General features: G+C 48.1%; 1 protein-coding gene across 1 annotated transcript; it reads right to left on the bottom strand.

Moving 5' to 3' along the window:
- Positions 1–3,410: 3,410 nt before the first annotated feature.
- Positions 3,411–26,974, bottom strand: LOC146007606 (calcium-binding protein 4-like). The gene is made up of 4 exons (XM_083146085.1): positions 26,481–26,974; positions 14,018–14,048; positions 10,043–10,186; positions 3,411–3,589 (listed from the first exon to the last, which is right to left on the bottom strand). Exons 1-4 carry the CDS (start codon positions 26,790–26,792, stop codon positions 3,468–3,470), a joined length of 609 nt encoding a protein of 202 aa, XP_083002211.1. The 5' UTR covers positions 26,793–26,974; the 3' UTR covers positions 3,411–3,467.
- Between the last annotated feature and the right edge of the window lie 254 nt (positions 26,975–27,228).

The following is a 27,228-nucleotide window of genomic DNA, read 5'->3' as shown; positions in this document are numbered from 1 at the left end:
TGTGATCAGGACCTGTCCTCTGCTTTGTCTGTATATTTTTGCTGATGTGTTTTTTTTTTTTTTTTTTTATATATATATATATACTAGGTGATTCATCGCGCCCTACGGGTGCTCTTCACACCGGCGTAAGGGGCTACGCCCCTTAATTTGTGAACATTTGTATTGTGAGAAATATGGTTAGAATTGTATGAAAGATGCCCTGTATTGCAGCTTCTGGCAGTGGGTGAGGGTCCAGCGTGGCAGCACAGGAGTACCGGACGGTGGCCCTGAGTCAGTGTCTCCTCCTACTGGGTGGGAGTTAGGGTGCATGAGAGCAGGAGGCTGGGATATGAGGCATGATAGGGGTATGTGGGCAACACAGCGTCAGCGATTACCCAGTGGTGGAAGTTACGGTTTAGGAGAGCAGGAAGCTGGGTAGTGATAGGGGTGTGTGGGCATACGGGGGACTAAAGAGGGTGGTGGACACTGTGCAGCTTCTGCCAGTGGGTGAGGGTCCAGCGTGGCAGCACAGAAATACAGGAGTCAGTGTCTCCTCCGACTGGGTGGGAGTTAGGGTGCATGGGAGCAGGAGGCTGGGCGGTAAAGCATGATAGGGGAATGTGGGCAACACAGGGTGAGCGGGTCTCCACTGACGGAAGTTACGGGGCAGGAGAACAGGAGGCAGGGCAGTGTCCTCCCACATTGATGGCAAAAGTATTCAACATCGGCCATAAACCATCGATTATTTGAAAATCATTGATGGTCGATGGGCATCCCTAGAACTGGAGGAGGGTGGGGGACAGTATGCAGCTCCCGGCAGTGGGTGAGCGTCTCCTCCCACTGGGAGGGAGTGAGCGTGCATGAGAGCAGGAGGCTGTATAATAGTGGTATGTGGGCAAGACATTGATAAAAGTTGTGGCGCTGGTGCAGAGGGCAGTGGGGAAACCTGCAGTGCGGCAGCCAGGGCCGGATTTCCCACCTAGGGGCGGTACCTGCTTGTGGTTGTACAGGATCCCCCATTGTCACGGGGGTACGTGAAATGCGGGGGCCACGGTGGTCCACTGGGGGGTGGAATTGCCGGAAGGGGGTCTGGGGGGTCTGCAAATTGCGGGAGGGGGGGTGGTGTGTGGGGATCCGCGGTTAGCGGGAGGGGGGGGGTCCGCAAATCGTGGGCGGGGGCGCGGGGGGGGCTTGAATCGTGGGAAGGGGGGTCCGCAAATTGCGGGAGGGGGGTTGTCGGGGTTAGTGAATTGCGGGAGGGGGGGTTGCGGAGGTCCGTGAATTGCGGGAGGGGCGCGTGGGGTGCCGTGAGTCAAGGGGGGGTGGTGCGGGGGTCTGTGAATCACGGGAGGGGTCATGAATCGCAGGAGGGGGGGGTCGTGGGGGGGCTGTGAATCGCAGGAGGGGGGGTGTGGGGGGTTGCCGTGAATTGCATGAGGGGGGCGTGAATCAAGGGAGGGTGGGCGCAGGGGGGTGGTGCGGGGGTCCGTGAATCGCGGGAGGGGGCATGAATCGCAGGAAGGGGGGTATGGGGGGTGCCGTGAATTGCGTGAGGGGGGCATGAATCGCGGGAGGGGGGGTCCCCGAATGTGTGAATTACGGGGCGGTCGCAAATCGCGAGAGGTGCCGAGGGGGCCCGCAAATCGTGGGAGGGGGGCGCTACGGGGGGTTTCGTGAATCGCGGGAGGGGGGGTCGTGGGGGGTTGCGAATCGCAGGAAGGGGGGTGTGGGGGGTGCCGTGAATTGCGTGAGGGGGGCATGAATCGCGGGAGGGGGGGTCCCCGAATGTGTGAATTAGGGGGCGGTCGCAAATTGCGAGAAGTGCCAAGGGGGCCCGCAAATCGCGGGAGGGGGGCGCTACGGGGGGTTCCGTGAATCGCGGGAGGGGGCGGCGCGAATTGCGGGAGGGGGGTCGCAAATCACAGTAGGGGGGGGGGTGCCGTGAATCGCGGGAGGGGGGGTCGTGGGGGGCCCTTTTAATGCCGGGAGGGGGGGTCGCAGGGGTCCCGCGAATCGCGGGAGGGGGCTCGCGGGAGGGAGGGGTCGCTGGGGTCCCGCGATTTTCGGGAGGGTCGTGGGGGTCCCGCGTTTCGCGGGAGGGGGTGGTCGCGGAGGTCCAGCGAATCGCGGGAGGGGGTGGTCGGGTCTGGGACGGATATTAGACAGCACTTACATTGACAGCCATTACATCGACAGCTCAATAGGTCGACATGGTTTTAGGTCGACATACCATTAGGTCGACATGTCATTAGGTCGACAGCTCATTAGGTCGACAGCTCATTAGGTCGACATGTTTTTAGGTCGACACTGCCATTAGGTCGACAGAGTCTATGTCGACAGTCAAAAGGTCGACATGGGTTTTTTCACTGTTTTTTGGCCGAAATGTAGACACAGTCGACATGGACACAGTTTGAAGTGTACCGCAGCTGCTCGCTATGCTTTGGGCACGGTGCATCGCTGCGCTCGGCACACTATTTTATTCTCCCACCACGCCCTAGTGGATAGTAGGGCATGAAATACCTCCTGTCGGCACATGTCGGCTCAATAAACAGTGAAAAAACCCATGTCGACCTTTTGACTGTCGACTTAGACACTGTGGACCTAATGGCAGTGTCGACCTAAAAACATGTCGACCTAATGAGCTGTCGACCTAATGAGCTGTCGACCTAATGAGCTGTCGACATAATGACATGTCGACCTAATGGTATGTTGACCTAAAACCATGTCGACCTATTGAGCTGTCGAACTAATGGTGTAGATGTAATGGCTGTCGATGTAAGTGCTGTCTAACAATAGTCCGGATACCGGGGGGGTCCCGCGAATCGCGGGAGGGGGGTCGCGGGGGTCACGCGAATCGCGGGAGGGGGGGTTCACGGGGGTCCCGCGAATCACGGGAGGGGGGGTCGCGGGGTCCCGAGACTCGCGGGAGGGTGGAATGCGGGGGTCCCGCGAATCGCGGGAGGGGAGGTGCGGGGTCCCGCGAATGGTGGGAGGGGGGGTCACAGGGGTTCCGCAAATCGCGGGAGGGGGGGTCGCGCAAATCGCGGGAGGGGGGGTCGCGGGGGTCCCGCGAATCGCGGGAAGGGGGGGTGGCGGGGGTCCCGCGAATCGCGGGAAGGGGGGGTGGCGGGGGTCCCGCGAATCGCGGGGGGGCGGGGGTCCCGCAAATCGCAGGAGGGGGGGGGTCCTGCAAATCGCGGGAGGGGGGGGGTCGCGCAGGTCCTGGCAGAGGGTAGGGATGTGCAGGAGTAATGGTGGATGGTGGCTGTGGAGTAATGGTGGATGGTGGGCGTGTACTGTAGCCCTGGCTGGGCGGGGGGAGGTGATGTCAAGGGGGTGGAACGTCACACACATGAAAGTGAAACTGTTCTCCACAGGATCGTTCTCCACAGGGGTTGAGTGATAGATCTGGCTAAATATATAAGAGATATATATACTGAAAACTTGTACGTATAGGTGGTATATACCTAGGACTTGTCATCATCAACCTATTCTCTTACTTCTCTGAATGCAATCTTCAGCTCCCTTACTCCCACCATATTTTCAGTTTCCGCCAGCATCTTTGGTCCAATCAGTTCCACAAAATCTTCAAAGTCCACCCGGCCACCCACTATGGGAAAAATAATAGAATGTAAACATAAGAGAATCATCCAAACCTAGAGCCTAATTCTGGTTCACTCACAAAAGAAAATTCTCTCTCTTATGGACAAGGTGCACTGCAGGTGGGGCAGATGTAACGTGCAAAAAGTAATGCTGTGTACACACGGTCCGATTTCCTTTCCGATGTTGACGATATAGTCAACATCGGATCAACATCGGATGCAGATCGCAAGGGTTTTAACCCTTGCGATCCCGATCCAATCCCGATGCGCGTTCACGTATCGGAAGCCAGAAAGTCTTGGCTGCCTTGTCTATATAGTGCAGATCTGCACTATATAGTCAAGATAGGATGCAAATCGGATGTGCCTTAAGATCCTATCCACGATCCTATCTGATCAGATAGTGGATAGGATCTTAAGGCACATCCACCGTGTGTACACACCATTAGATTTGGGTGAGTTTTTTTGTTGTTGTTGTTTCTGTGCAGAGTAAATACTGGCTGCTTTATGTTTACACTGCAATATAGATATCAGTTTGAACACATCCCAACCAAATCTAACTCTCTGAACATGTTACATCGGTACTTATGTAGTATCTGGGCTGCCGATTTTTTGATTGTATGCCTTAAGTTAAGGCATACAATCAGATGCGATGCGATGCGATGCGATGCGATGACCCGATTTTTCCATAGGATTCAATGTTAAAATGGACTGAGTCCATTTTAACATGGAATTCAATGGGAAAAAGGGGTCCTTTTCATACCCCTACTATCCAAGTGGGCATGGAGTTGGATATAAACCTGTGGCGAGCGTAGCGAGCCACCGAGCCCGAAGCGTGGCGAGCGAACGGTATTCTGTGTCCCCTCGCGGGGCTCGCTACGCTCGCCACGCTTCGGGCTCGGTGGCGCGCTACGCTCGCCACAGGTTTATATCCAACTCCATGCCCACTTGGATAGTAGGGGTATGAAAAGGACCCCTTTTCCCATTGAATTCCATGTTAAAATGGACTCAGTCCATTTTAACATTAAATCCTATGGAAAAATCGGGTCCATCGCATCGCATCGCATCGCATGCGATATGGTCGGGTGCGATGCGATGCGATGGACCCGATTTCAAAATCGGCAGCCCAGTTACTACATAAGTACCGTTACATCTGCCCCAACTTCAGTGCAGCGTGGTTTTGTCCATTAGAGAGAGACTTGCTTTTGCGCGTCAACCAGAATCAGGCCCCTACTACAACAATATATATGTCACAGTAGAACTTTGTGATTTTCTTATAAAATTGTGTAATTTTTTTTTGGTACTTATGTATTATCTGGGCGTCCGATTTTTTCATTGCATGCCACGACTTAAGGCATGCGATGCGATTTTTCATTGTAAAGACCCGATTTGGTACTCTTTACTTAGAACGGCGACCACGATTTTAATTGTGGGCATCGTTAGTAAAAAATTGCGGGCATCGCATGCACTAAAAAATCGGGTGCGATGCGACCGACGCGATGCCCGCGATTTCCCATAGGGAACAATGTTAAATGTCTCAATTGACCCGATTTTCCTGTTCAATGCCTCAATTGACCCAATTTTTCCATAGGAAACAATGTTAAATGGCCCACAGAGGCCAAATAGGCACCCTGAAGTGTGAAATGGCCCCCACAATTGTTAACGCCACCCCACGATCAACGTGAACCCGAAGCGTGGCGAGCGGCGGCGGTACGCGTCCTACGACCTTTTCATACCCCCACTATCCACGTCGGCGTGGAGTTGAGAATAGAAAGTGTGGCGAGCGCAGCGAGCCACCGAGCCCGAAGCGTGGCACGCGGACAGCTGTGAAGCCCGCGAGGGGACGCGGATACCTGTGAAGGTATCCGCGTCCCCTCGCTGCGCTCGCCACACTTTCTATTCTCAACTCCACACCGATGTGGATAGTGGGGGTATGAAAAGGTCGTAGGACGCGTACCGCCGCCCCTCGCGGGCTCGCTCTGCTCGCGACGCTTCGGGTTCACGTTGATCGTGGGGTGGTGTTAACAATTGGGGTGGCCATTTCACACTTTAGGGTGCCTATTTGGCCTTTGTGGCCCATTTAACATTGTTTCCTATGGAAAAATCGGGTCAATTGAGACATTTAACATTGTTCCCTATGGGAAATCGCGGGCATCGCGTCGGTCGCATCGCACCCGATTTTTTAGTGCATGCGATGGCCGCGATGGGTGCCCTTCTAGGTAAAGAGTACCCCCGATTTTTAATTGTATAGTCACCCATGGGTGATTTCATACCCCCACTATCCAACTATGCATGGAGTTTATTTTATATAGTGTGGCGAGCGCACACGGATTACTTTACATGTATTCTGCATCCGCTCGCCGCGCTTCGGGCTCGGTGGCTCGCTGCACTCGCCAAACTATATAAAATAAACTCCATGCGTAGTTGGGTAATGGGGGTATGAAATCACCCATGGGTGACTATACAATTAAAAATCGGGTCTTTACAATGAAAAATCCCATCGCATGAATTGTATGCCACTATATTGCATGCGATGCGATGTGATGAAAAAATCGGGCGCCCAGATATTACATAAGTACTTTTTTTTTTTTTTTTTTTTTTTTACAGTGTTTTTTGATCTTATGTATTGTAATACCCATGTGATAAATATCTGCACTATCCTCCTTACTGTGAGATTAAGGTGAGGGGTGTTCAATCCGGGATTCTGACTGTCGGAACGTCCCGACAGTTAGAATCCAGTGCCATTTTTGCTCCGATCCACTGTAACTCGACAGCCGGGATTCAATGTACCGGCTGTCAAGTGTCGGAAAGTGAACATGTCGTAAAAACAGCAGTGACCTCGACAATCCGTGGCCATTTCCAACAGAACAGTTCCAACTTGTGTAAACCCCGGAGCTATTTTGTCGTAATCTGCCTTCAATGCTGTCGGTAAAGCCAAAGCATGGCGAGCGCAGCGAGGCACCATGCCCCAAGCATGGCGAGTGCACGTGGCACACTTTGACTGTGTTGACATTCGGAACAGGAAAAAATAAAAAACATGTCAACCTATTTTAGTTATCAACGTAAGCCCTGTCCACCTTTAGTGGTTGACCCAATGTATGTCTACCTAAATTTGGCCGACGCAATGACCATATACCCATCAGTTTAACAGGTGTGTTTAGATCACGGGTGTCAAACACAAGGCCCGCCAGACCTCGTCATGTGGCCCGCGCGAGGAGATAGCACGCAGGGGCAGTGTGTCTAAAACAGGAGTGCTGCGGGCTGCGTCCACGTCCGTGGCCGCCTTACCTGTTCCTCCACTGTCGGCGGCCATGTTCCTGTAGGCACATATGTATGCGGCTACAGAAACATGGCCGCCGGCCTCCACGGCTACGTAGAGGAGGGCCCGGCCGCCTGTTCCCTCTGATGCCCGGCAGTGACAGACACTAGGTGAGGATGTCATGACGACGCCTGCCCATGCGTCTGTAGAGAAGTAGGAGCAGGCAGGGAAGCTGGACCGGGAGTCGGGGACAGTGTGGCCGCAGCAAGCAGTGAAGAAAAGCTGGAAGCTGCAGCAGCTGCAGGACAGACGGAGAAATAGTAAGTGAGGATGAGGATCACACTCACAATAAAATGTCCCTGTGTATAATAATAATGCCATAATAATAATAATGCCATGACACCACAGGCTGCTCCTGCTGTATAATCATTCATGTGTCATGGCATTACTTTTATTATATTATACAGGGGGAGCAGTCTGTGGTGTTATGGCATTATTATTATACAGGGGGAGCAGCCTGTGGTGTCATGGCATTCATTTTATATTATACAGGGGGAGCAGCCTGTGGTGTCATGGTATTATTATTATACAGGGGGAGCAGCCTGTGGTGTCATGGCATTCATTTTATATTATACAGGGGGAGCAGCCTGTGGTGTCATGGCATTATTATTATACAGGGGGAGCAGCCTGTGGTGTCATGGCATTCATTTTATATTATACAGGGGGAGCAGCCTGTGGTGTCATGGCATTATTATTATTATACAGAGGGAGCAGCCTGTGGTGTCATGGCATTATAATTATACAGGGGGACCTACAGATACAACTGGCCCTTTGAGGGTGACCAAACTGCTTATGCGGCCGCCGATGAATTTGAGTTTGACACCCCTGGTCTAGATGTAGAAACTGTTCTATGTAAATTATTCCACTTGACAACATAGAATGCTTTCACTGGGCAAATACAGAATTGTTATGTAGCCACATTCAGAATGTCAACAGATTTGATCAGGATGTTGACATTCCACATGTCGACATTATGAACATTTTAGGGTCCAATAGGGCTGTTGAAATGCTTACTGAACATTAATATTATCAACGTTTTGGACATGTCAACATTGTGATTCTGTTGACATCCCCAATGCTGTCCTGCTATACCAGACCCAAATGAATGGCCTACCTTTTAAAAATTGCTGATACATGACAATAGAATCTAAAGGTGCGTACACACAGGGCGATATATTGATGGGCGATATATCGCTCAGTGTCCGGTTGTCATCAGCGACCAGAGATGGTCACTGATGAAAGGGAAGAAGCAAGCTCCTGAGACCAGCGATAATAAGGGGGCTAAAAACGGGAGCGCGCACCCGGCAAATTATCGCTGGGGCACACTCCAATCACTGGCAATATGGTCGCTCAGCGACCGTATTGCCAGCGATTTTTGCCCGTGTGTACACAGCTTTAGCCTAACCTATGATCCTTAGTAGAATGTTATTGTATCCTTCATGTACTTTCTCTTGCCTATTGGATCATTTTTGCTCGCTAGTTAATCACAAATCTTCCCTTTCCAAATTAAAAAGTCTCCTTTTTACATTTTTCATTATTTGAGTATATTTATACTGCTGCATGAAGCAAGAAATTAATACTAGTGTCAATGCCAGATCCCTGTTAGCCAGATTTTGGTTTAGACGAAGCTTGCGGCATGTAGGCCTAATTCAGACCCTACTGCAGGGCTGCAAAATAGCTGATGGCTAACGCTGAATTGATTCAGAATAACACCGTGACATCACTCTCACATACCCTTTCAGATCACAAACAAGGGTTGCACAGACCAACAGGCATTGTCTGTCACTGATCACAGACAAGGGCATAACTACAATAGGTGCAAAGGGTACAGCTGCTATGGGGCCCAGAGCTGAAGGGGGCCCATCATTACTGTTTAAGTAATGTTTTACACACATTTATCACAATCAGTTGCTAAATATGAGGCTCATAAAAACTTTTGCTATGGGGCCTACGAATATCTAGTTACGTTCCTGATCACACACATACACTGTGGGTGTTATTCCGATTCACTCGGAAAGGCACAATCACTCTAATGGACAAAACCATATGCACTGCAGGTGGGGCTGATGTAACATATGCAGAGAGAGTTAAGCTGTGTACACACGGGGGCGATTTTGTGTAATATCGCAGGAAATATGGTCGCTGAGCGACCATATTGCCTGCGATGGGAGTGTGCACCAGCGATATATATCGCCGGGTGCGCGCTCACGTTTTTTTCCCCTGTAGTGATTGCTGGTCGCAGGAACATGCTCCTGCGACCAGCTGATTACCTCTGCGGCTCCCTCGGCAGTTTCTTTTTCATCAGCAACCATCTCTGGTCGCTGATGAATGCTGGAGACACAGAGCAATATATTGCTCAGCAATATATCTCCCCCGTGTGCACGGGGCTTTAGATTTGGGTGTTTTATTGTTTCTGTGCAGGGTAAATACTGGCTGCTTTAGTTTTACACTGCAATATAGATATCAGTTTGAAGTACAAACCCCACCAAAATTTAACTCTCTCTGCACAGGTTACATCAGCCCCAACTGCAGTGCACATGGTTTTGTCCATTCGAGAGTGATTTTGATCTATTCACGGCATCCGCCTCCAAACCTCTCCTCAGTGTATATTTGCCTCACACATATCCTGCAGATGATTGTCTTACTGGAAAATAACTATTACTGACACATTTTTGTGTGCTGCCTTCAAATGCAAGTACAGTGCTTAAAACATCAGCCAACTGAGGGGTGAATTTATGAAGCTTGGAGAAGTGTTATCTATCCCCATAAAGAACGTTATGAGCAAGGTGATAATGGTTCAGCCAATCAGCTCTTACCTGTCAATTTACATATTGTAGCTGATTGGCTGAACCATTATCACCTTGCTCATAACGTTCTTTATGGGGATAGATAACACTTCTCCAAGCTTCATAAATTCACCCCTCAATGCATGCCGGTGCAGAGTGCCACTCCGAATCAGTGGCTTGATTCAGAGTTGATCACAAATGCAAAATCTTTCTCAAATGAGATAAACCATGCTGCACTGCAGGTGGGGCAGAGGGTAAATACTGGCTGCTTTATTTTTTATACTGCAATAGATCCTATTGTCTTCATATAACATGATCTTTAAAAAAAAAAAAAAAAAACAGTACAGTAGAGTACTCACTTCTCATTTTTATATGCTGGGAGATCTCTATCAATTCCATCTCGGTTGGCATATAACCCATTGTCCTCATGCACTCGCCAAGTTCTTTATATCCAATGAATCCATCTTGATCAGCGTCGAACTCCAGAAATGCAGCATGTAGTTCTGAGCAAGGATATAAAGACATATGAAAAGTATGGATAGGGTATACGACTACGGAAGAATCAATAACAGATCATGTTGTTCTTACACACCTGCGTCATTGCCAAATATGTTATTAATCACACGGATAATGCTAAACCATAATAACAAGCCAACCAAATTGCTCAAACAGTCTGATTTGATAAGGCAGCCGTTTTTTATTTTTGTTTTTTTAATTTTAACTTTTTACACGTTTTCTCACTGATCTGTGCATAGTTATGTCAAACTCACCAGGCTAGACCAGAGTACCAGTAGAAAATTCTCACCCTATTACATTTGCGATGTTGTTGTTTTCTAGCATGCAATTTTTAATGTGCGATTTCTTTATTATCACGTTATTACATGTTCGAATATTGGTAAACATGCGAATTTGCCCGTTTTTGGATAAATATGTCACACATTACTACATTTTGCACATAGTATTTTTTTTGGTACTTGTTTCCTAGAACGGCCACAATCGTGGGCATCGTGTACCTTAAAGTTAAGGTACACGATGCCCGCGATGGACCCGATTTCCTTTGAAACCGTCAAAGGCAAAATCGGGGGCATCGCGTCGGTCGCAGCCATTAACATGGCCCCCGACGCAATGCCCGCGATTTTGCCATAGGCTTCAATGTTAAAATATTTTTTAACATTGAAATCGGGAGCATCGCGTCGGTCTTGTGCCATTATAATGGCACAAGATGAGATGGACTTGATTAAGTCCATCTCACATAGGAAACAATTTGAAATGGGCCAATATGACCCATTTCACATTGTATATGGCCCCGTCGTCACCCCACGATTGACGCCAACCCGAAGCATGGCGAGCGCAGCGAGCCCGCGAGGGGCGGCGGTGCGCGTCCTCCGACCTTTTCATACCCCTACTATCCACGTCGGAGTGGAGTTGAGAATATAAAGTGTGGCGAGCCCCGCGAGGGGACGCGTATACCTCTGAAGTTATACGCGTCCCCTCGCGGGGCTCGCTGCGCTCGCCACGATTCGGGCTCGGTGGCTCGCTGCGCTCGCCACACTTTATATTCTCAACTCCACGCCGATGTGGATAGTAGGGGTATGAAAAGGTCGGAGGACGCGCACCGCCGCCCCTCGCGGGCTCGCTGCGCTCGCCACGCTTCGGGTTGGCGTCAATGGTGGGGTGGCGGCGTTGAGGGGGTAAAATTGGGGGTCTGGGGAATATTTTACATTGAATCCAATGTAAAATAGGGTCCCAGGGACCCTATTCACATTTGATTCAATGTAAAAATCCGGTCCATCGCGTCGGTCGCATCGCATGTGATTTGGTCGCATGCGATGCGACCGACGCGATTTTTTCGACACGACCACCCCGATGCAAATCGGTGTGGCCGTGCTAGGAAACAAGTACCTTTTTTTTTTTAAACTAAAATCCAAATCACACTTAGCAAAATGTACCTTAATTAGGGAGGCCAATCCCGGGATTCGGGATTGAAAAACTGTCAATCCCGGGATCCTGGGATTGGCCTCCTGATATGCCCAATGATGAATAATACCCCTTTCACACCAGAAATGCAGAGACAAACTCGGGAATTAAATTCCAGGGACAAGCAGGGACATTCCTGGGTTGGGACCCATTCACACATGCTTTTGAAGCAGGGACAACCCGGGTCGGCACCTTTCACACAACCTTGGATGACCCTGCATTTCTATGAGAAAAGCATTGAAAATGGCCTTTTTTAGGATCACATTAGAATATTGATTAATAATAATTAAGACACAAAACATTTGTAGTGTTTCAGCCTTTGTTTACTTGAAAAAACAAACAAAATATAAGGCATATAAAAGTATCTTCCCCTCTAATGATTAATAGCTCTCTCACCTCCTCATTTGTCCAAGACATGGCACACATTGCAGGCTTTCAGGGGTTAAAAATGCACTTCTGGGGTCTGTGGTGCCACAGAACATGCACAGTGTCTCCCTGTACGCTGTATGCTGTCTCTGGGCGTGTCTGTGAGCGTCCACCACAACAGGAAGTTGCCCTGCTAGCAAATCAGCACTAGCAGAGGCAACACGGGAAGCAGGGACATGTCCCTGCACCTTTCACACCAGCCAGTAACCCTGGAAGGACCCGGGAGCAACCCTGCTACCTAGCAGGGTTGCATTGCCGGCAAATTAACCCGGGAATTTGTCCCTGGAACCTTTCACACCAGAGCTAGTCCCGGGTTGTTCCCAGACCCAACCCGGGAATTTAGGCTGGTGTGAAAGGGGTATAAGTTACCTCTCTGGCCACATGAGATGTGGTAGAAAAGGTGGCGAGGTGACTCTGCGGGCCGGACAGGAGGCGGGTAACTCAGTGTCGGGCAGATGCGGTGGCGTGGGAAACAGTGTGTGGCTGCGCAATGTGATGTGGTCTCTAACATCACACTGCGCAGCCACACAACCTTGTTACCAGGCAGCGCAGCATGATGTTAGAGGTCACGCTGCGCAACCACACAGTGTTCCCATACGGCCTCGTCTGCCCGGACTCTGAGTTACCTGCCTCCTCCACGGCCCGCTCAGTGTTACACGGGAGAAGGGGCTCAAATGTGTAAATCCGTAATCCCGGGATTGAAACCTCCAATCCCGGGATTCAAATCCCGGCCAAAAATGCCCTAAATCCCTCGATCCTGCTGATCCCGGGATTGGCATCCCTAACCCTAATGTTCCAGATATCTTGCATAATATACAGAATAACACAAATCTGCATCGGCAATTATCTATTAATCCATTACTTATAAGCATTTTCTTGGAATGCATCAATGGATCTTTGGTGCATTAATTCTAACAAAATAAAAATAACAAGTAATGGATTCACAAAAATGGGAACAAAAGTGGACTCTTTATACATTTGCGAAAAATAAAGGTCATATAAATGTGTGTGTGTGTATATATATATATATATATATATATATATATATATATTGTGCCTGACTCAGGAGGAGAGTGTGGGGGCCCTGGGGCGACTGCCCCTGTCACCCTGTATCCGGACTGATCATAGAATTAATCTAGGTCGACCGTCATAAAGTCGAACACTATTTGTCGACAGTCTAAAGGTCGACAGGGTTTAAAGGTTGACAGTCAAAAGGTCAACAAACAATATGTCGACATGGCCGAAAGGTCGACATGCATTTTTTTTACTAAATTTTGAGCCGGCATGTGCCAACAGGCAGTATTTCATGACCTGCCATCCACTTGGGCACGGAGGGCGGATATACTAGTTTGCTGAGCGCAGCGAGGCACCGAGTCCAAAGCATGGCGAGCTATGCGAGGGGAAGCGGTACACTTAGACGGTGTCCATGTCGACATCGACACCCTAAATCCATTAAAACGCATGTGTACCTTTTTCCATGTTGAAATTTTGACCATGTCAACCTTTTTATGTTGACCTTTTGACCCTGTCAACTTTTTCACTGTTGACCTTTGAACCCGGTCGACTTTTCACCTGTCAACCTTTGGACCCTGTCCACCTTTGGAGTGTCCACCTTTGGATCCTGTCAACCTTTTCAAGGTCAACCTTTAGACACTGTTGACCATATGCTGTAGACCTAAACTGCAGATGTTTTATACCCTGTCACCCATCCTTGGATCAGGCCATGGGAGTGTGGCCTTTAACTTTAATGATCAGTTTCTAGATTATTCCTTGCAAAAACGGGAATCAGATTCTTAAACAAGATATAACAAATCAAAGAGAAAATGTAAATAAAAAGAATCATTTAACACCAATGTGTTGACTCCGCTTTGTCCCTGCATACTACAGACAGAAGGAATCAGAGGTTGTGCTATGAACAGCTGGATACTCACCATCCATTTCTTCTGGGGCCAAATCTCTCTCCTAGATGGGGGAAAAGATTGGAGAATATGTAAGGCATACAGTATATGAAGTCTGTGTAATACATGCCATGTACCTTTATATGTTTCTAGTTATTTATATGGTGTCTATAGATCTCATCTGCAAACCCCTTTTTATATATTATATAAAGGATAACAATGCTTCACTTCTGTGAGGTAAAGTACCAACACTGACCACTAGAGGCCACTCCACAGACATATATAGGCTAACAATGCTTCACTTCTGTGAGGTGCAGTACCAACACTGACCACTAGAGGCCACTCCACAGATATATATAGGCTAACAATGCTTCACTTCTGTGAGGTGAAGTACCAACACTGACCACTAGAGGCCACTCCACAGACATATATAGGCTAACAATGCTTCACTTCTGTGAGGTGAATACCAACACTGACCACTAGAGGCCACTCCACAGACCAAATAACTCATGTGGGTGTTAAAAGATGTCATAACAGAAAGTGAAAACAATTTTTCCAGGGACACTGATGTTTTTCAAACTTGCTGGATAAGGAGAAGGAGCTGTGAAGACAGAGATTGGAGGTAGAAGCAGGGGATACAGTCATTGCATGTTGGTCGACAAGCATTGGGTCGACACCGTTAGGTCGACATGGGTTTAGGTCGACAGGACATTAGGTCAACACAAACATTAGGTCGACAGTCAAAAGGTCGACATGGGGTTTTTCACTTCTTTTTGAGCCATGTGCCGACAGGCAGTATTTCATGCCCAACCATGGTGGGAGAATAAAATAGAGTGCCCAAAGCATTGCAAGCGATGCAAGGGGATGCGGTGCACGGAACACTGAGTCCATGTCGACTGTGTCGACATTCGGGTAAAAAAACAGTGAAAAACCCCATGTCGACCTTTTGACTTTAGATCTAGACACTGTCGACCTAATGCTTGTGTTGGCCTATTGACCTGTCAACCTAGACCCATGTCAACCTAGACCCATGTCGACCTAGAACCATTTCGCCTTAGAACCATGTCAAAGAAAATAGATGACCATCGATAGTAAAAAACCATTGATGGTCATCCATTAGATATTAGATATTATGCTGCCATCGGTGACTATTTGTAATGGCAACCATCAATGGCGATAGCACCTATAGCCATCCCTACTGCCCTCTGGGGGAAGCGTCAGCCACCAACTCCCAACACGTTTACCAAAATGGGATCTCTATAGGAAGATTATGTTTTCCTGGATGTGCAGCAGCCAGCTTGTGTGGCTCCATGGGTTCTGTGGATGCTTATAATGGAGCAGGTGATACAATGCTGCTGTTTAGATCTCTGAAGAAGCAGGAGGTGTCTACCTTTATAAGGCTCCGCCTCCTGCATTACCATATTAGTGCTATCACCGCGGTAGCACCTCCAACCACATCATAGTCAGGCCCCGTATGTTTTTGGAGCATTGGTGGAAATAGAGCAATCCCAAAATACAGGATTGCTAAGCATATGAAAAGTCCCCAACTATAATACAGAAGAAATGGGCAAGACTTGCAGTTCTCATAAACTAATGTTCCATTTAGGTACAACATTTGTGCGGAACCACAGAAACCAAGCAACATTCAGGGGGAGATGTATCAAATCTTTGAGAGAGATAAAGTACCAACCAATCAGCTTCTGTCATTCAAACACAACATGCTCATTGGCTGGTACTTTGGGGCCGATTCAGACATGTTCATACGGTCTGAATTTGACCCCGTCCCCAATGTTAGGGGTCTATGGTCGACATACGATAGATCAACACATGAAAATGTTGACATGACGACATTGACAAAAGGTCAATGGTCAAAACGTGAAAAGAACAACAGTGATATTTTTTCACGATCCATGTTGGCCTACAGCTAGATTCTAATACCCTTTCACAATGAAGCTTAAACTCGGTATTTTATAAAAAGTTTTAAAACGGTAATAGCTGCGCGATAGTAAATGTACCAGTTCCTGAAAACCGTTATTTGAAAACGTTAAAAAATAAGCACCCTACATGGTTCAGACCTGTTTTTTGTGTAGTGTGAACAAGTCTGAACCGGTATTTAGTACCCAGGCAGTGAGCTGGTCCAGCTCCGTGCATAACTAATGAGCGGGGACACAAGCGCAGTGCATATTTAATGAGTGTGTCGCCGTGCATATATAATGAGCGGGTCCTGCTCATTACATATGCACGGGGCGGGGACCCACTCATTAAATATGCACTGTGCTTGGGGGGGAGTGTTCGGGTGTGCACCAAACAGCCCACCTGTTTTCTATGGGTGAAATGGGTTCAGTATGAAAGGTACAAAAATGGTAATTAAACGGTAATTTACTGTTTACAATAACTTGCTCAGACCCGTTTTAAGAAACATTTTAAATACCATACCACACCCACTCTAGGGTGCCGTGATTTAAAACATAGCTTCATACTCTCCTGCATTCTGCAGGAGACTCCCTGAAATAACAGCAATCTCCCTCTCTCCCTCATTAGTCTAGCAATCTCCCTCATTTCACCTAGCCCACATTACACTGGTAAATTTTTGGGGAAAAAAGGAATGAGAGACAGATACATTTACATTGAATCATCAGCACCATTTCCCAGCACTTTACCAAGTATAGTAGCTCTTACTAACTTTGGGGCTCATCTACATTTGTTTGTAAGTCATTTTAAAGATTCAGATGTAGCAGTACAAATTCACGCTTCTAGGTGCCAAGTTCACAATCTCTCCATATATGGAAATAGACACACCCATTGGGTGGAGCATGACACGCCAGCTCAATGGGGCGCCATGCAAAATTCGGTACTTGATTCCTAGCACGGTGCCCATCGTGGGTCATCGCAAGTTAAGGTATGCGATGGACGCGTCCGATGGGATTTTGGGCTATTTTTAGCCTTTTCCCCGACAATTAAAAAATCGGGTCCATCGCATGCCATTATAATGGCATGCGATGTGACCGGCGCGATTTAACATTGAATGCATTGTATCAATGTTAAATTCCTATGTAAAATCGGGTCCATTGTATGCCATTATAATGGCATACAATGCGATGGACCCGATTTTACAGGGAACGGCCAATGGACCAGATTTTTTATTGTATACCCACCCTGATGGGTAAATTGTATGTCAAATGCCCCCCCATTGTTAATGCCACCCCACGATGAACGGCAACCCGAAGCGTGGCGAGCGCAGCGATCCTGCAAGGGGCGGCGGTACGCGTCCTCCGACCTTTTCATACCCCCACTATCCACGTCAGCGTAGAGTTGATTTTATATAGTGTGGCAAGCGCAGCGATCCTCCGAGCCCGAAGCGGGGCTCGCTGCGCTCGCCACGCTTTCGGCTTGATGGCTCGCTGCGCTTGCCACACTATATAAAATCAATTCCACCCCGACGTGGATAGTGGGGGTATGAAAAGGTCAGAGGACGCGTACTGCCGCCCCTCGCGGGCTCGCTGCGCTCGCCACTCTTTGGGTTGGCATTCATCGTGAGGTGGCGTTAACAAAAAGGGGGCATTTGACCCATCAGGGTGGGTATACAATGCAAATTGGGGTCTGGGGGGCATTTAACATTGGGTCCAATGTAAAATTGGGTCTCAGGGACCATTTTACATTGGTTCCAATGTAAAAATCGAATCGATCGCGTTGATCGCATCGCATGCGATTTGGTTGCATGTGATGCGATCGACGCGATTTTTTCGGACCTGATGGATACAATTAAAATTGCTGGCACGGTGCTAGGAAACAAGTACCCAAAATTCTACTACCAACTATAATCTCCCTGAAATTAGATTTTAAAAGTAGGCAAGTATGACTTAAAACAACAACTGATTGCAGAGTGCTTTAGGATAACAGTTCTATTAAGGAAGTGAGGGGAATGTGAGACCTTATATCATGGTTAGGGGTTCCTTTTTTATTTTTTAACTTGTAAAGAAAAAGTACAGAGGAAAAACTGAGGTTTTTGGTTTGTTTGTTATGCATTTTCGGTTAATATAAAAAGTCCAAAATCTGATTCCAACACTATGAGCCGTGGGTAGCAGAGGTTCTCCACCATGCTGGTTCCCCGCCAGCACAGTCATACTGAGAGCCATACCTCCCAACAGTCCAGTTTATTTTTTGGGACTCTCCCACCCGGGGCCAGCAGTGTACCATGGTGGGGGTGGGGGACAGTTGGAAGTCCCTCCCAGTCAGTGCAGTAAATCGACACTGTAAGGCTGGGAGCTTGGCCAAAACTTTACAGGGGGCTGACCATGCCCCCACTGCAGAGAAAACGGGGCATGGCCTCGCGGGAGCCCCAAAATCATAGGCCACACCCCCTGGTCTTGAGGCCATGCCCCATTTTTTCTGTGGCACATGCAAACATCCCTCTTCGCTGAACTGAAGTTGGGAGGCATGTGAAAGCTTGTAGCATTGTGCAGTTTCTAAAGCTGTTCAGCATGCTGTGGACAGGGCTAGCTCTTCCACTAGGCAGCTGTCTAGGGGCTCCAGAATCTTGGGGGCACCCCTGAGTCTGACTGTCACAAAATTAGAGACAGTAAAATGTGATCCTAACGGTGGTCTGTATCATCCCTGCCACGCAGAGCTTGTCCCTGTGATGTGCTGAGCTGGGCGCCATGTACTGAGACATGTCTTGATATATTGAATGATAAATGGGCCCCTGGGAGGCAGCGGCCATGCAAAAGAGCTTTAAAGGCCACGGCCCCCAGGTGAAGACACCGCAGAAGCCCCCCCTGGGTGAACAAAATAAGATGCAGTTTAATAAAATATAAAAAAAAAACAGTGTTTGTGGTTTTATTTTAATATTTCCTTTAATGGGGGGCTATAGGTACCAGCAGGCCTTTAATGCTGGTACCTGTGGTTCTCCCATGTACCAGCATGTGGTGCAGGCTTGCTGGGACCTATAGTCCTACTGTAAAGGACAATATAACTTTTTTTAAAACCAGCTATCAACCCCGCACCAACAGCCCTGGGCTTCAGCCCAAGCCTGGGGTTCCCTAGAGAGGCACCCTTTATTTGGGGGGGGGGGGGGCCACTTCAAAAACTTCTGGCCTGAGCAATACTAGTTAGGGTGGGTAATGTTTTGGCCATGGGACCCCATCAAGCACTTCTCTGGCTATGGCAGTACACCCCCTGCTACTGGAGCCCGGTGCTGGTTGCTAGAATACGGGAGACCCCTACTAATTTTGTGCCCCATATTTTGGGAACCAGGGCCGGCTCCAAATCCAGGAGCAGTGGGGGGGGGGGGGATGCAGGTGCCTGACCATCCACTGTCCTCACTGCACGTCACTGGCAGGTGTTTCCCCCCAGTCCTGGTGCCCTGGGCTGCAGCCTAATCAGCCATTGGTTAATCAGGCACCCAGCTTGTGGGAATAGTAATACCCCTTTTACACTGCCGCAAAAACCCGGGTCAGCGGGGGGGGTCAGACCCAGGTCAGCGGCAGTGTAAATGGGTCAACACGGCTAGGACCTGGGTAGAGGGCAGTTCCCATTTACATCAATGGGGGAAGGCCAACCTCCGGTCAGCAGCGACCTGCAGGGGGGGGGGGGGGTGCAGACAGCCTCTGCTGCTGTCTGCTGTACTCTGCAGACAGCGGCAGAGGCAGGGAGGAGGTGAATGGATGCCTGTGTCCATTCACCTCGCGAGCGGGGGTGCAAGGGAGCTGGGGGCAGCCTAGCAGCCCAGCGCGGCGATCAGGCAAAATGGACAAAATTGTGTGCACTGCAGGGGGGCAGATGCAACATGTTCAGAGAGAGTTAGATTTGGGTGAGTTATTTTGTTTCTGTGCAGGGAAAATACTGACTGCTTTATTTTTACACTGCAATATAGATCTCACTTTGAAGTAAAACCCCACCCAAATCTAATTCTCTCTGCACAAGTTACAACTGCCCCCCCCCCCCCCCCCCCCCTGCAGTGCACATGGTTTTGTCCATTTGAGAATTTGCCTTTGCGAGTTAACCAGAATAAGAATTGTTTGGACTTTTGCTACACCTCCCCATTAGTGGTCAGTGAAAATGTATGACAGCTTTCATATTAAAGCACTCTGAACCTGCACAAAACTTCAGAGAGAATTCAAGCAGAAATCAGGCCGCAAGGTGGTGGGGGGATTTGGGGTGCCGTTGCCTGCATTGAAACACTGCGCCTATTGCACATTGCACTCTTCACACACAATGGGGTGTATTCAATGCTGGGGGCTCGCTGCCACAGCTTGCAGGGTCAGTATTCAACTGACCCCCCTGCATACGCTGTTTTCCCCATGCTGTGTTTTTGGAGCGAGTAAGGGACCGTGTGCGGATCTGAAACAGCGAGCCTCGTGGCTAAATGCAGCGGGCTCCCTGCATTAGCCGCGAGCCTTGCTGTTTGGGGGAATCCTCATTGTCCTCTGACAGCAAGGATTTCCCTGCAGCATTGATTAGGGTGAGCAGCCGGCACAGGGGTTAAACAGCGCTTGTTTTCTGCAATCCCCGTCGTTTAACCCCCTCGCCAGCTGCATTGAATATGGGCCATAGACTGACCCCATAGTTTTAATAAAAAAATTTATTAAATGGTTTGGTATAAAAAAGAAACACAAAAAGATAAACAATAGACTGTATATATGTATATATATATATATATATATATATATATATATATATATACAGGAAGCAAGCAAATCTATACTCTGTTCATACTCAATAGTTACAAGTCAGTTTCTGTTTCCAGTAAATGAAAGCAACTTGAATTTCTTCTGATGTTCCAAAAATAAATATATATATATATATATATATATATATATCATACTTGCCTACTTTCGAAAACTAGTTTCAGGGAGATTATAGTTGGTAGGAGAATTTTGCACAGCGCCCCATTGAGGGGGCGTGTCCTGCTCGACCCAAGGGGTGTGTCTAGTTCCATATATGGTGAGATTGTGAAAAGAGATTGTGAACAGGGCACCTAGAAGCTTAGGTTTTTTCAGTAGCGCACGCAGGGGGGGGTTTCTGAGTACCCAGAACCCCCCCCAGGAGTCTAAGGGTCCTAGCCTGAAAGCTGAGGGTCTCCTCTTTCCAGGGATACAAAAATTAAAAAAATCGGCCCTTGGGAACCGGAGATATCTGACTTCAAAGCAGTGGTCCCCATCCAAGCCTGTTAATTGCTTTTCCCAGTCAGATATTTCAGGTTCTGTCTGATGTAGAGTTTTTCTGAGGGTATATTCCAAAAGCTGGGACTCTCCCCCTTTGATGGACACTAGTAGCTTGTCTCTACTATTCCCAGAACCAGAGATATCTGCCTTCCAGCAGCTGGTTACTGCTCCAGCTCCACACACCTGGTATGTAGTTTTATTTGCTCATTGGCAGATTGCTCTGCCTCCTGAACTCTGATCCCCTAGTCCCCAATACCATTTGGTAGATGGGATTCTCTAGTTTTTAATTCCATTAAAAAAAAAAAAAAAATATATATATATATATATATATATATATATATATATATATATGAAATATATTTCTGGGAACTGGAGATATCTGCAGTCAAGCAAGCTGTCCTCCCACCAGAAAATTATGAATTATAAGCCCACTCCACTATACACCCCTCCTCTGCATATTAAACATCCTCTACCACCCTGGAAGTTATGTATCAGGGCCCCTTCATTCAGCCCAATGCCCCTTTCTCCCACCTCATCTCCCACCATCTGTGCAGTAAAGGGGTAATTAGTGGAAATTACTGATCCAGGCCCTACATGCTGAGCGGTTTATATAATACCACCTACCACCCGCGGGACATCAAAGCTTTCCCTACCCCTATCTGGGGATCGGTAGGGGCCCCAATACATTGCTATGCCCAGGGGTCTACACTGCTGTTGACGTCCCTGTATGTATATATATATATATATATATATATATATATATATATATATTTTATATTATTATTATTATTATTTATATATATTTGGTCTATCTATAATACTTTAACTGACCCAGCATATACTGTGTCACCTAAGTGTCCATCTCCGTGCTTTGCTCCGCCCCTCTGGAAACCCCCTTCTGAAAATCCTGCGTTTGCCACTGTTTTTACTGCTACATCTGAGAGAAATCTTTTTAAATGACTTATATACAATGTAGATGAGCCCCAGTTAGTAAGAGATACTATACTTGGTAAAGTGCTGGGAAATGGTGCTGATGATTCAATGTAAATGTATCTGTCTCTCATTCCTTTTTTCCCCAAAAAATGTAACAGTGTAATGTGGACTAGGTGACATGAGGGAGATTACTAGACTAATGAGGGAGAGAGGGAGATTGCTGCTATTTCATGGAGTCTCCTGCAGAATGCAGGAGGTTAGATAACTATGATATATATATTATATATTATATACAATTTTCAAATAAAAGGGAACTGCTCACAATATTGTTATAAAAGTAAAACAAATAATTTTCTATAAATCAAGAAACTGGACATAATGAGAGGCAGGGCGGCTTCCCGGACCCTTCCTTTATCAACACCTGGAGCGGCGGGACAATAGGGCGTGACCAAGCACTGCAGAGATGCTGGGCTGCACCCAGTGACCAGTCAGTCTGCAGTGCCAGCTCCTGCCACTGAGGTAACACCTCTTGGCGGGTGACATCCGGGTGCACCCCTGTATCCCCGAGTGACGCCACTGGCTTTGCATTTAATATTATTGCCTTTTTTTTAATTCTGGGACAAAATCACAGAGAATAGGCAGCTTGTAAATGCTTGTAATAGGCCTCTATAAATCCACTTATAGAGGCCGTATCAGACCTGTGCGCACATGTCCGAATTCATCCCTGTCCCCGATGGTGGTGGTCTGCGCAAGCGTGATTATGCGTCAATGCCTAGGTTGCAAACATTCGCAGTCTAGTGAACATATCTGAATCAGTCCCATTGTAATAAATACATATATTAGTCATGATCTCGCAATTTGCTTAAAATTGTGGCTCTCCAGCTGTTGTGAAACTACACATCCCAGCATGCCTTGCCACAGTTTTAGCATTCCCTTATAGCAAAATTGTGGCAAGGCATGATGGGACTTGTAGTTTCGCAACAGTTGGAGGGCTTTAGTTTGGACATGCCTGGCTTAAAACCTAAATAACGCTAAACCAATCAGTAATTAGGCAATAAATGGAAGAAGGTGAAATACAGTAAATGAAGTTGTAGTGCTTCAACATGGTGTTTTATATTACATTTCATGTGCCTATCTAGCTAAAGCAGCGGTTCTCAAACTGTGGGTCCTGACCCCAAAGTGGGTCCCGACCTTCTCAGCATGGGGTCACGACGCCATGTTGCAGACCATCACGCTGATGACTTTTCTATCCCAGTCAGTGATTCAAGGAGTCTGAAACATCTGTTTAATTGTCTGTTAGTTTAGACTCCACAATGCTGCCATGTGCATACTTCCCAACTGTCACGATTACAGCGGGACAGTCCCGATTTTCGGTCCTGTCCCGCTGTCCCACCCGCGGCAGGCATTGTCCCACTGCGGGGAATGGCAGTTGGGAGACCCCCCAATCTAATAGAATAGACGCTGTGCTTAGCTAAAGTAACCACAGGGCTAGTTCCAAACACTGGAATGTGGTCATACTAATGTGCACAGTGAGACACATTGGGAAAAAATGTACTAAGAAGTTCTATTTCGCATCTCTCCTACCCCTTAGTGTGCATCATTGTGACTGGGCCGTCCGCCAATCAGAGCTCGCGGGCCGGCAGCCAATCAGGAGCCGGCCCGCGAGCTTTGATTCGTGGATGGACCAGTCACAGGGAAGTGAGGGGGGAAGGAGACGTGTGCTGTGCTCTCCTCCCCTCCGTGACATGCAGGAGTCGGACTGCAGGGGGACGCCAGACTGTCCTCTCCCCGCCCGGCAGCAGCAGCAGCAACAACGGTGAGTGCTGATGCTGGGAAATTATCACGGGGGGCATAACTAGCACTGTGGGGGGGGCATATGTGGCATTGTGGTAACATATCTGGCACTGGGCACATAACTAGCACTGTGGGGGCATATGTGTGGCATTGTGGGGACATACCTGGCACTGGGCGCATAACTAGCACTGTGGGGGCATATGTGTGGCATTGTGGGGGTATATATGGCACTGGACGCATAACTAGCACTGTGGGGGCATATGTGTGGCACCGTGGGGCATATATGTGTGGCACTGGGGGCATATCTGGCACCGTGGGGCATATATGTGTAGCACTGGGGGGCATATCTGGCACCGTGGGGCATATATGTGTAGCACTGGGGGCATACCTAGCACTGTGGGGGACATATCTGGCACTGGGGGCATAAAGTTTTGTCATGTAGCCACTCCCCCTTGAGTCATATGACTACTCCCCTGACCACGCCCCTGACCACACCCCTGTTTTGCAGCGCGCGCCAAAGGCATGATGTTGGCTCTTTGGCTTGATTGCCGATATTTTTCGGCTCTTTACCTCGGACCGGTTGAACACCCCTGTTCTAGAGGGTGCTAAATAAATAAGAAGAAGATTCTGATTGGTTGCCCATATGAAATAGATCTCCCGTCTTAGTAAATTGCCCCCATTATTAGAAACAGAGAGGCTCGGTATTAGTACTATTGCATGGTTTCTGTCACACCACATGCATTCATTAATGGGAGCAAACACTTGATTACTGCCTCGCATAGATGGCGCACGCTATTACCTGGTCATGTAAATATTATCATAGTCACGTAATCAGGATCACAGAGGAACCAGTCAGCTTCTGTCATTTATCTAGAACAGGGCCAGATGTAATAAGCCTTAACACGTGATAAAGGGGAGGGTGATAAAAAATGATAAAGTACCAAATGTATTAGCTTCTAACTTATATTTTATTCAAACACAGCCTGCAGCATGGCAGTTAGGAGCTGATTGGCTGGTCCTTTATCTCTCTTTAGGCCAGATGTACCAAGCTTGAAAATTGATAAATGATATACCACCAGCCAATGAACTCCTGACCGAGCTGATTGGTTGGTGGTTTATAACTCTCCATTTTATCACTTTTACAGGCTTAGTACATCTGGCCCTTTATCACCCTTCACTTTATTACTTATTAAGGGTTAATACATTTGCCCCACAGTTTTTATATGACAGTAGAACCTGGCTGCTATTATTTATTTGGTACTCTTTACCTAGAAGGGCGCCCACGATTTGGTCTTGGGCATCGCAAGGTAAAAAATCGCGTCGGTCGCATCGCATGCGACCAAAAAAATTGCATGCGATTGACGCGATTACCGCGATTTCCCATAGGGAACAATGTTAAATGTCCCAATTGACCCGATTTTCCATAGGGAACAATGTTAAATGGCCCACAGAGGCCAAATAGGCACCCTGAAGTGTGAAATGGCCCCCCAATTGTTAACGCCACCCCACGATCAACGTGAACCCGAAGCGTGGCGAGCGCAGCGGTACGCGTCCTACGACCTTTTCATACCCCCACTATCCACGTCGGCGTGGAGTTGAGAATAGAAAGTGTGGCAAGCGCAGCGAGCCACCGAGCCCGAAGCGTGGCGAGCGCAGCGGACACCTGTGAAGCCCGCGAGGGGACGCGTATACCTGTGAAGGTATCCGCGTCCCCTCGCGGGGCTCGCTACGCTTCGGGCTCGGTGGCTCGCTGCGCTCGCCACACTTTCTATTCTCAACTCCACGCCGACGTGGATAGTGGGGGTATGAAAAGGTCGTAGAACGCGTACCGCCGCTCCTCGCGGGCTCGCTGCGCTCGCCGCGCTTCGGGTTGATGTTGATCGTGGGGTGGCGTTAACAATTGTGAGGGCCTCTGTGGGCCATTTAACATTGTTCCCTATGGGAAATCGCGGTAATCGCGTCGGTCGCATCGCATGCGATTTTTTGGTCGCATGCGATGCGACCGACGCGATTTACATTTTACCATGTGTTTCTATGTAAAATCGCGGGCATCGCATCGGTCGCATCGCATGCCATTATAATGGCATGCGATGCCCGCGATGGGCGCCCTTCTAGGTAAAGAGTACCATTTATTTAATATCTTATATAGCGCACACATATTTCGCAGCGCTTTACAGAGAATATTTGAACATTCACCTCAGTCCCTGCCCCAGTGGAGCTTACAATCTACACGCACACACAGACATTCTAGGGTTGATTTTGTTAGGAGCCAAATAACCTACCAGTATATTTTTGGATTGTGGGAGGAAACCCACACAAGTACGGGGAGAATATACAAACTTTGCACAGTTAGGGCCATGGTGGGAGTCAAACTCAAGACCTCAGCGCTGTGAGGCAATAATGCTAACCATTACACCACCCGTACTGTTGCTATGGGCAACATTTTCACTTTATTGCTATGAGAAATGTTTTACACCTTACAAAGAATATAACAACGGTTACCCTAAAGTTCCACATTGCTTCCTGGTAACGCGCAAGATACATTTTTCTCCCAGTTAGCCATATACAAATGTTCAGTCGCCCTGTTTGCCTACATGGCCACCTACCTTGCTGAAAAGTGAATTCAGGAAGGGAGAGTACGTCTTGGTTGTGATACTCTGGGTGTCGCTCACTCTTTTCCCCTTGTGGTGCCCTTTACCACTAGAGTGGTGGCCTTCATCATGCCCGTGGTGATGGTGATGCGTCTTTCTCTCATGGCCTCCACCACCCCCTAGACTCTTGCGGTCTCCTTCATGTCCCTCTGTTGTTCCTTTCTTGCCACCAGACTCTCCTCCAGCTTTGCTCCTTGCCCCATGGTGGCTTTTGGCCACGTCTCTTTCTGGGGTGCTGGATGTCTTGGCTCCGGTGCTGTGAGACATAAGATGGTCTTAGTTGGACGGTCAGTGGCTTCCTGGGATTGAGCGTGGTTCAGAGCAGTAGAGCAAACAGGGGATTAACAGTAATCTAATAACAACAACTTGTTCTGAGCTACGTTAAAGACTTTAAAGAGCTTAGAGTTAGGACATGTGACCTGTACCTGACTATACGTAACACACAGAGATTGTGCACTACAAATTATTTATAACCTGTCTACATACAGTACATGTGTATTACACATTGCTCGGGGTTAGAATTGCACTGCGGTTTATTAGCTTAGGTTGAGATCCATGGTCAATTAATTATAAAATATAATCCGTGGGACAGCTAAGCTGCACTAAAGGCGTTCTTGTCCATTTTTGGCCTGGAACCAAAGTAAGCCTAATTGCCTGTTGCAGGCCCGAATTTGACCAGTTTTCTATGGTTGGGGGACAGTGC

Source organism: Crinia signifera, chromosome 6, assembly GCF_055691185.1.
Source record: "Crinia signifera chromosome 6, ASM5569118v1, whole genome shotgun sequence".
Taxonomy (NCBI): Eukaryota; Metazoa; Chordata; class Amphibia; order Anura; family Myobatrachidae; genus Crinia; species Crinia signifera.
This window is presented reverse-complemented; position numbering and strand designations above follow the sequence as displayed.

Bases quoted from the DNA above. Each gene is read 5' to 3' on its own strand.
- LOC146007606 (XM_083146085.1), bottom strand. From the start codon at position 26,792: ATGTCTCACAGCACCGGAGCCAAGACATCCAGCACCCCAGAAAGAGAC. The intron at 14,049-26,480 runs GTAGGTGGCCAT...TCCCCCATCTAG, and splicing joins TGAATTCACTTTTCAGCAAG to GAGAGAGATTTGGCCCCAGA. The intron at 3,590-10,042 runs GTGAGTACTCTA...TTTTTCCCATAG, and splicing joins CCAGCATATAAAAATGAGAA to TGGGTGGCCGGGTGGACTTT.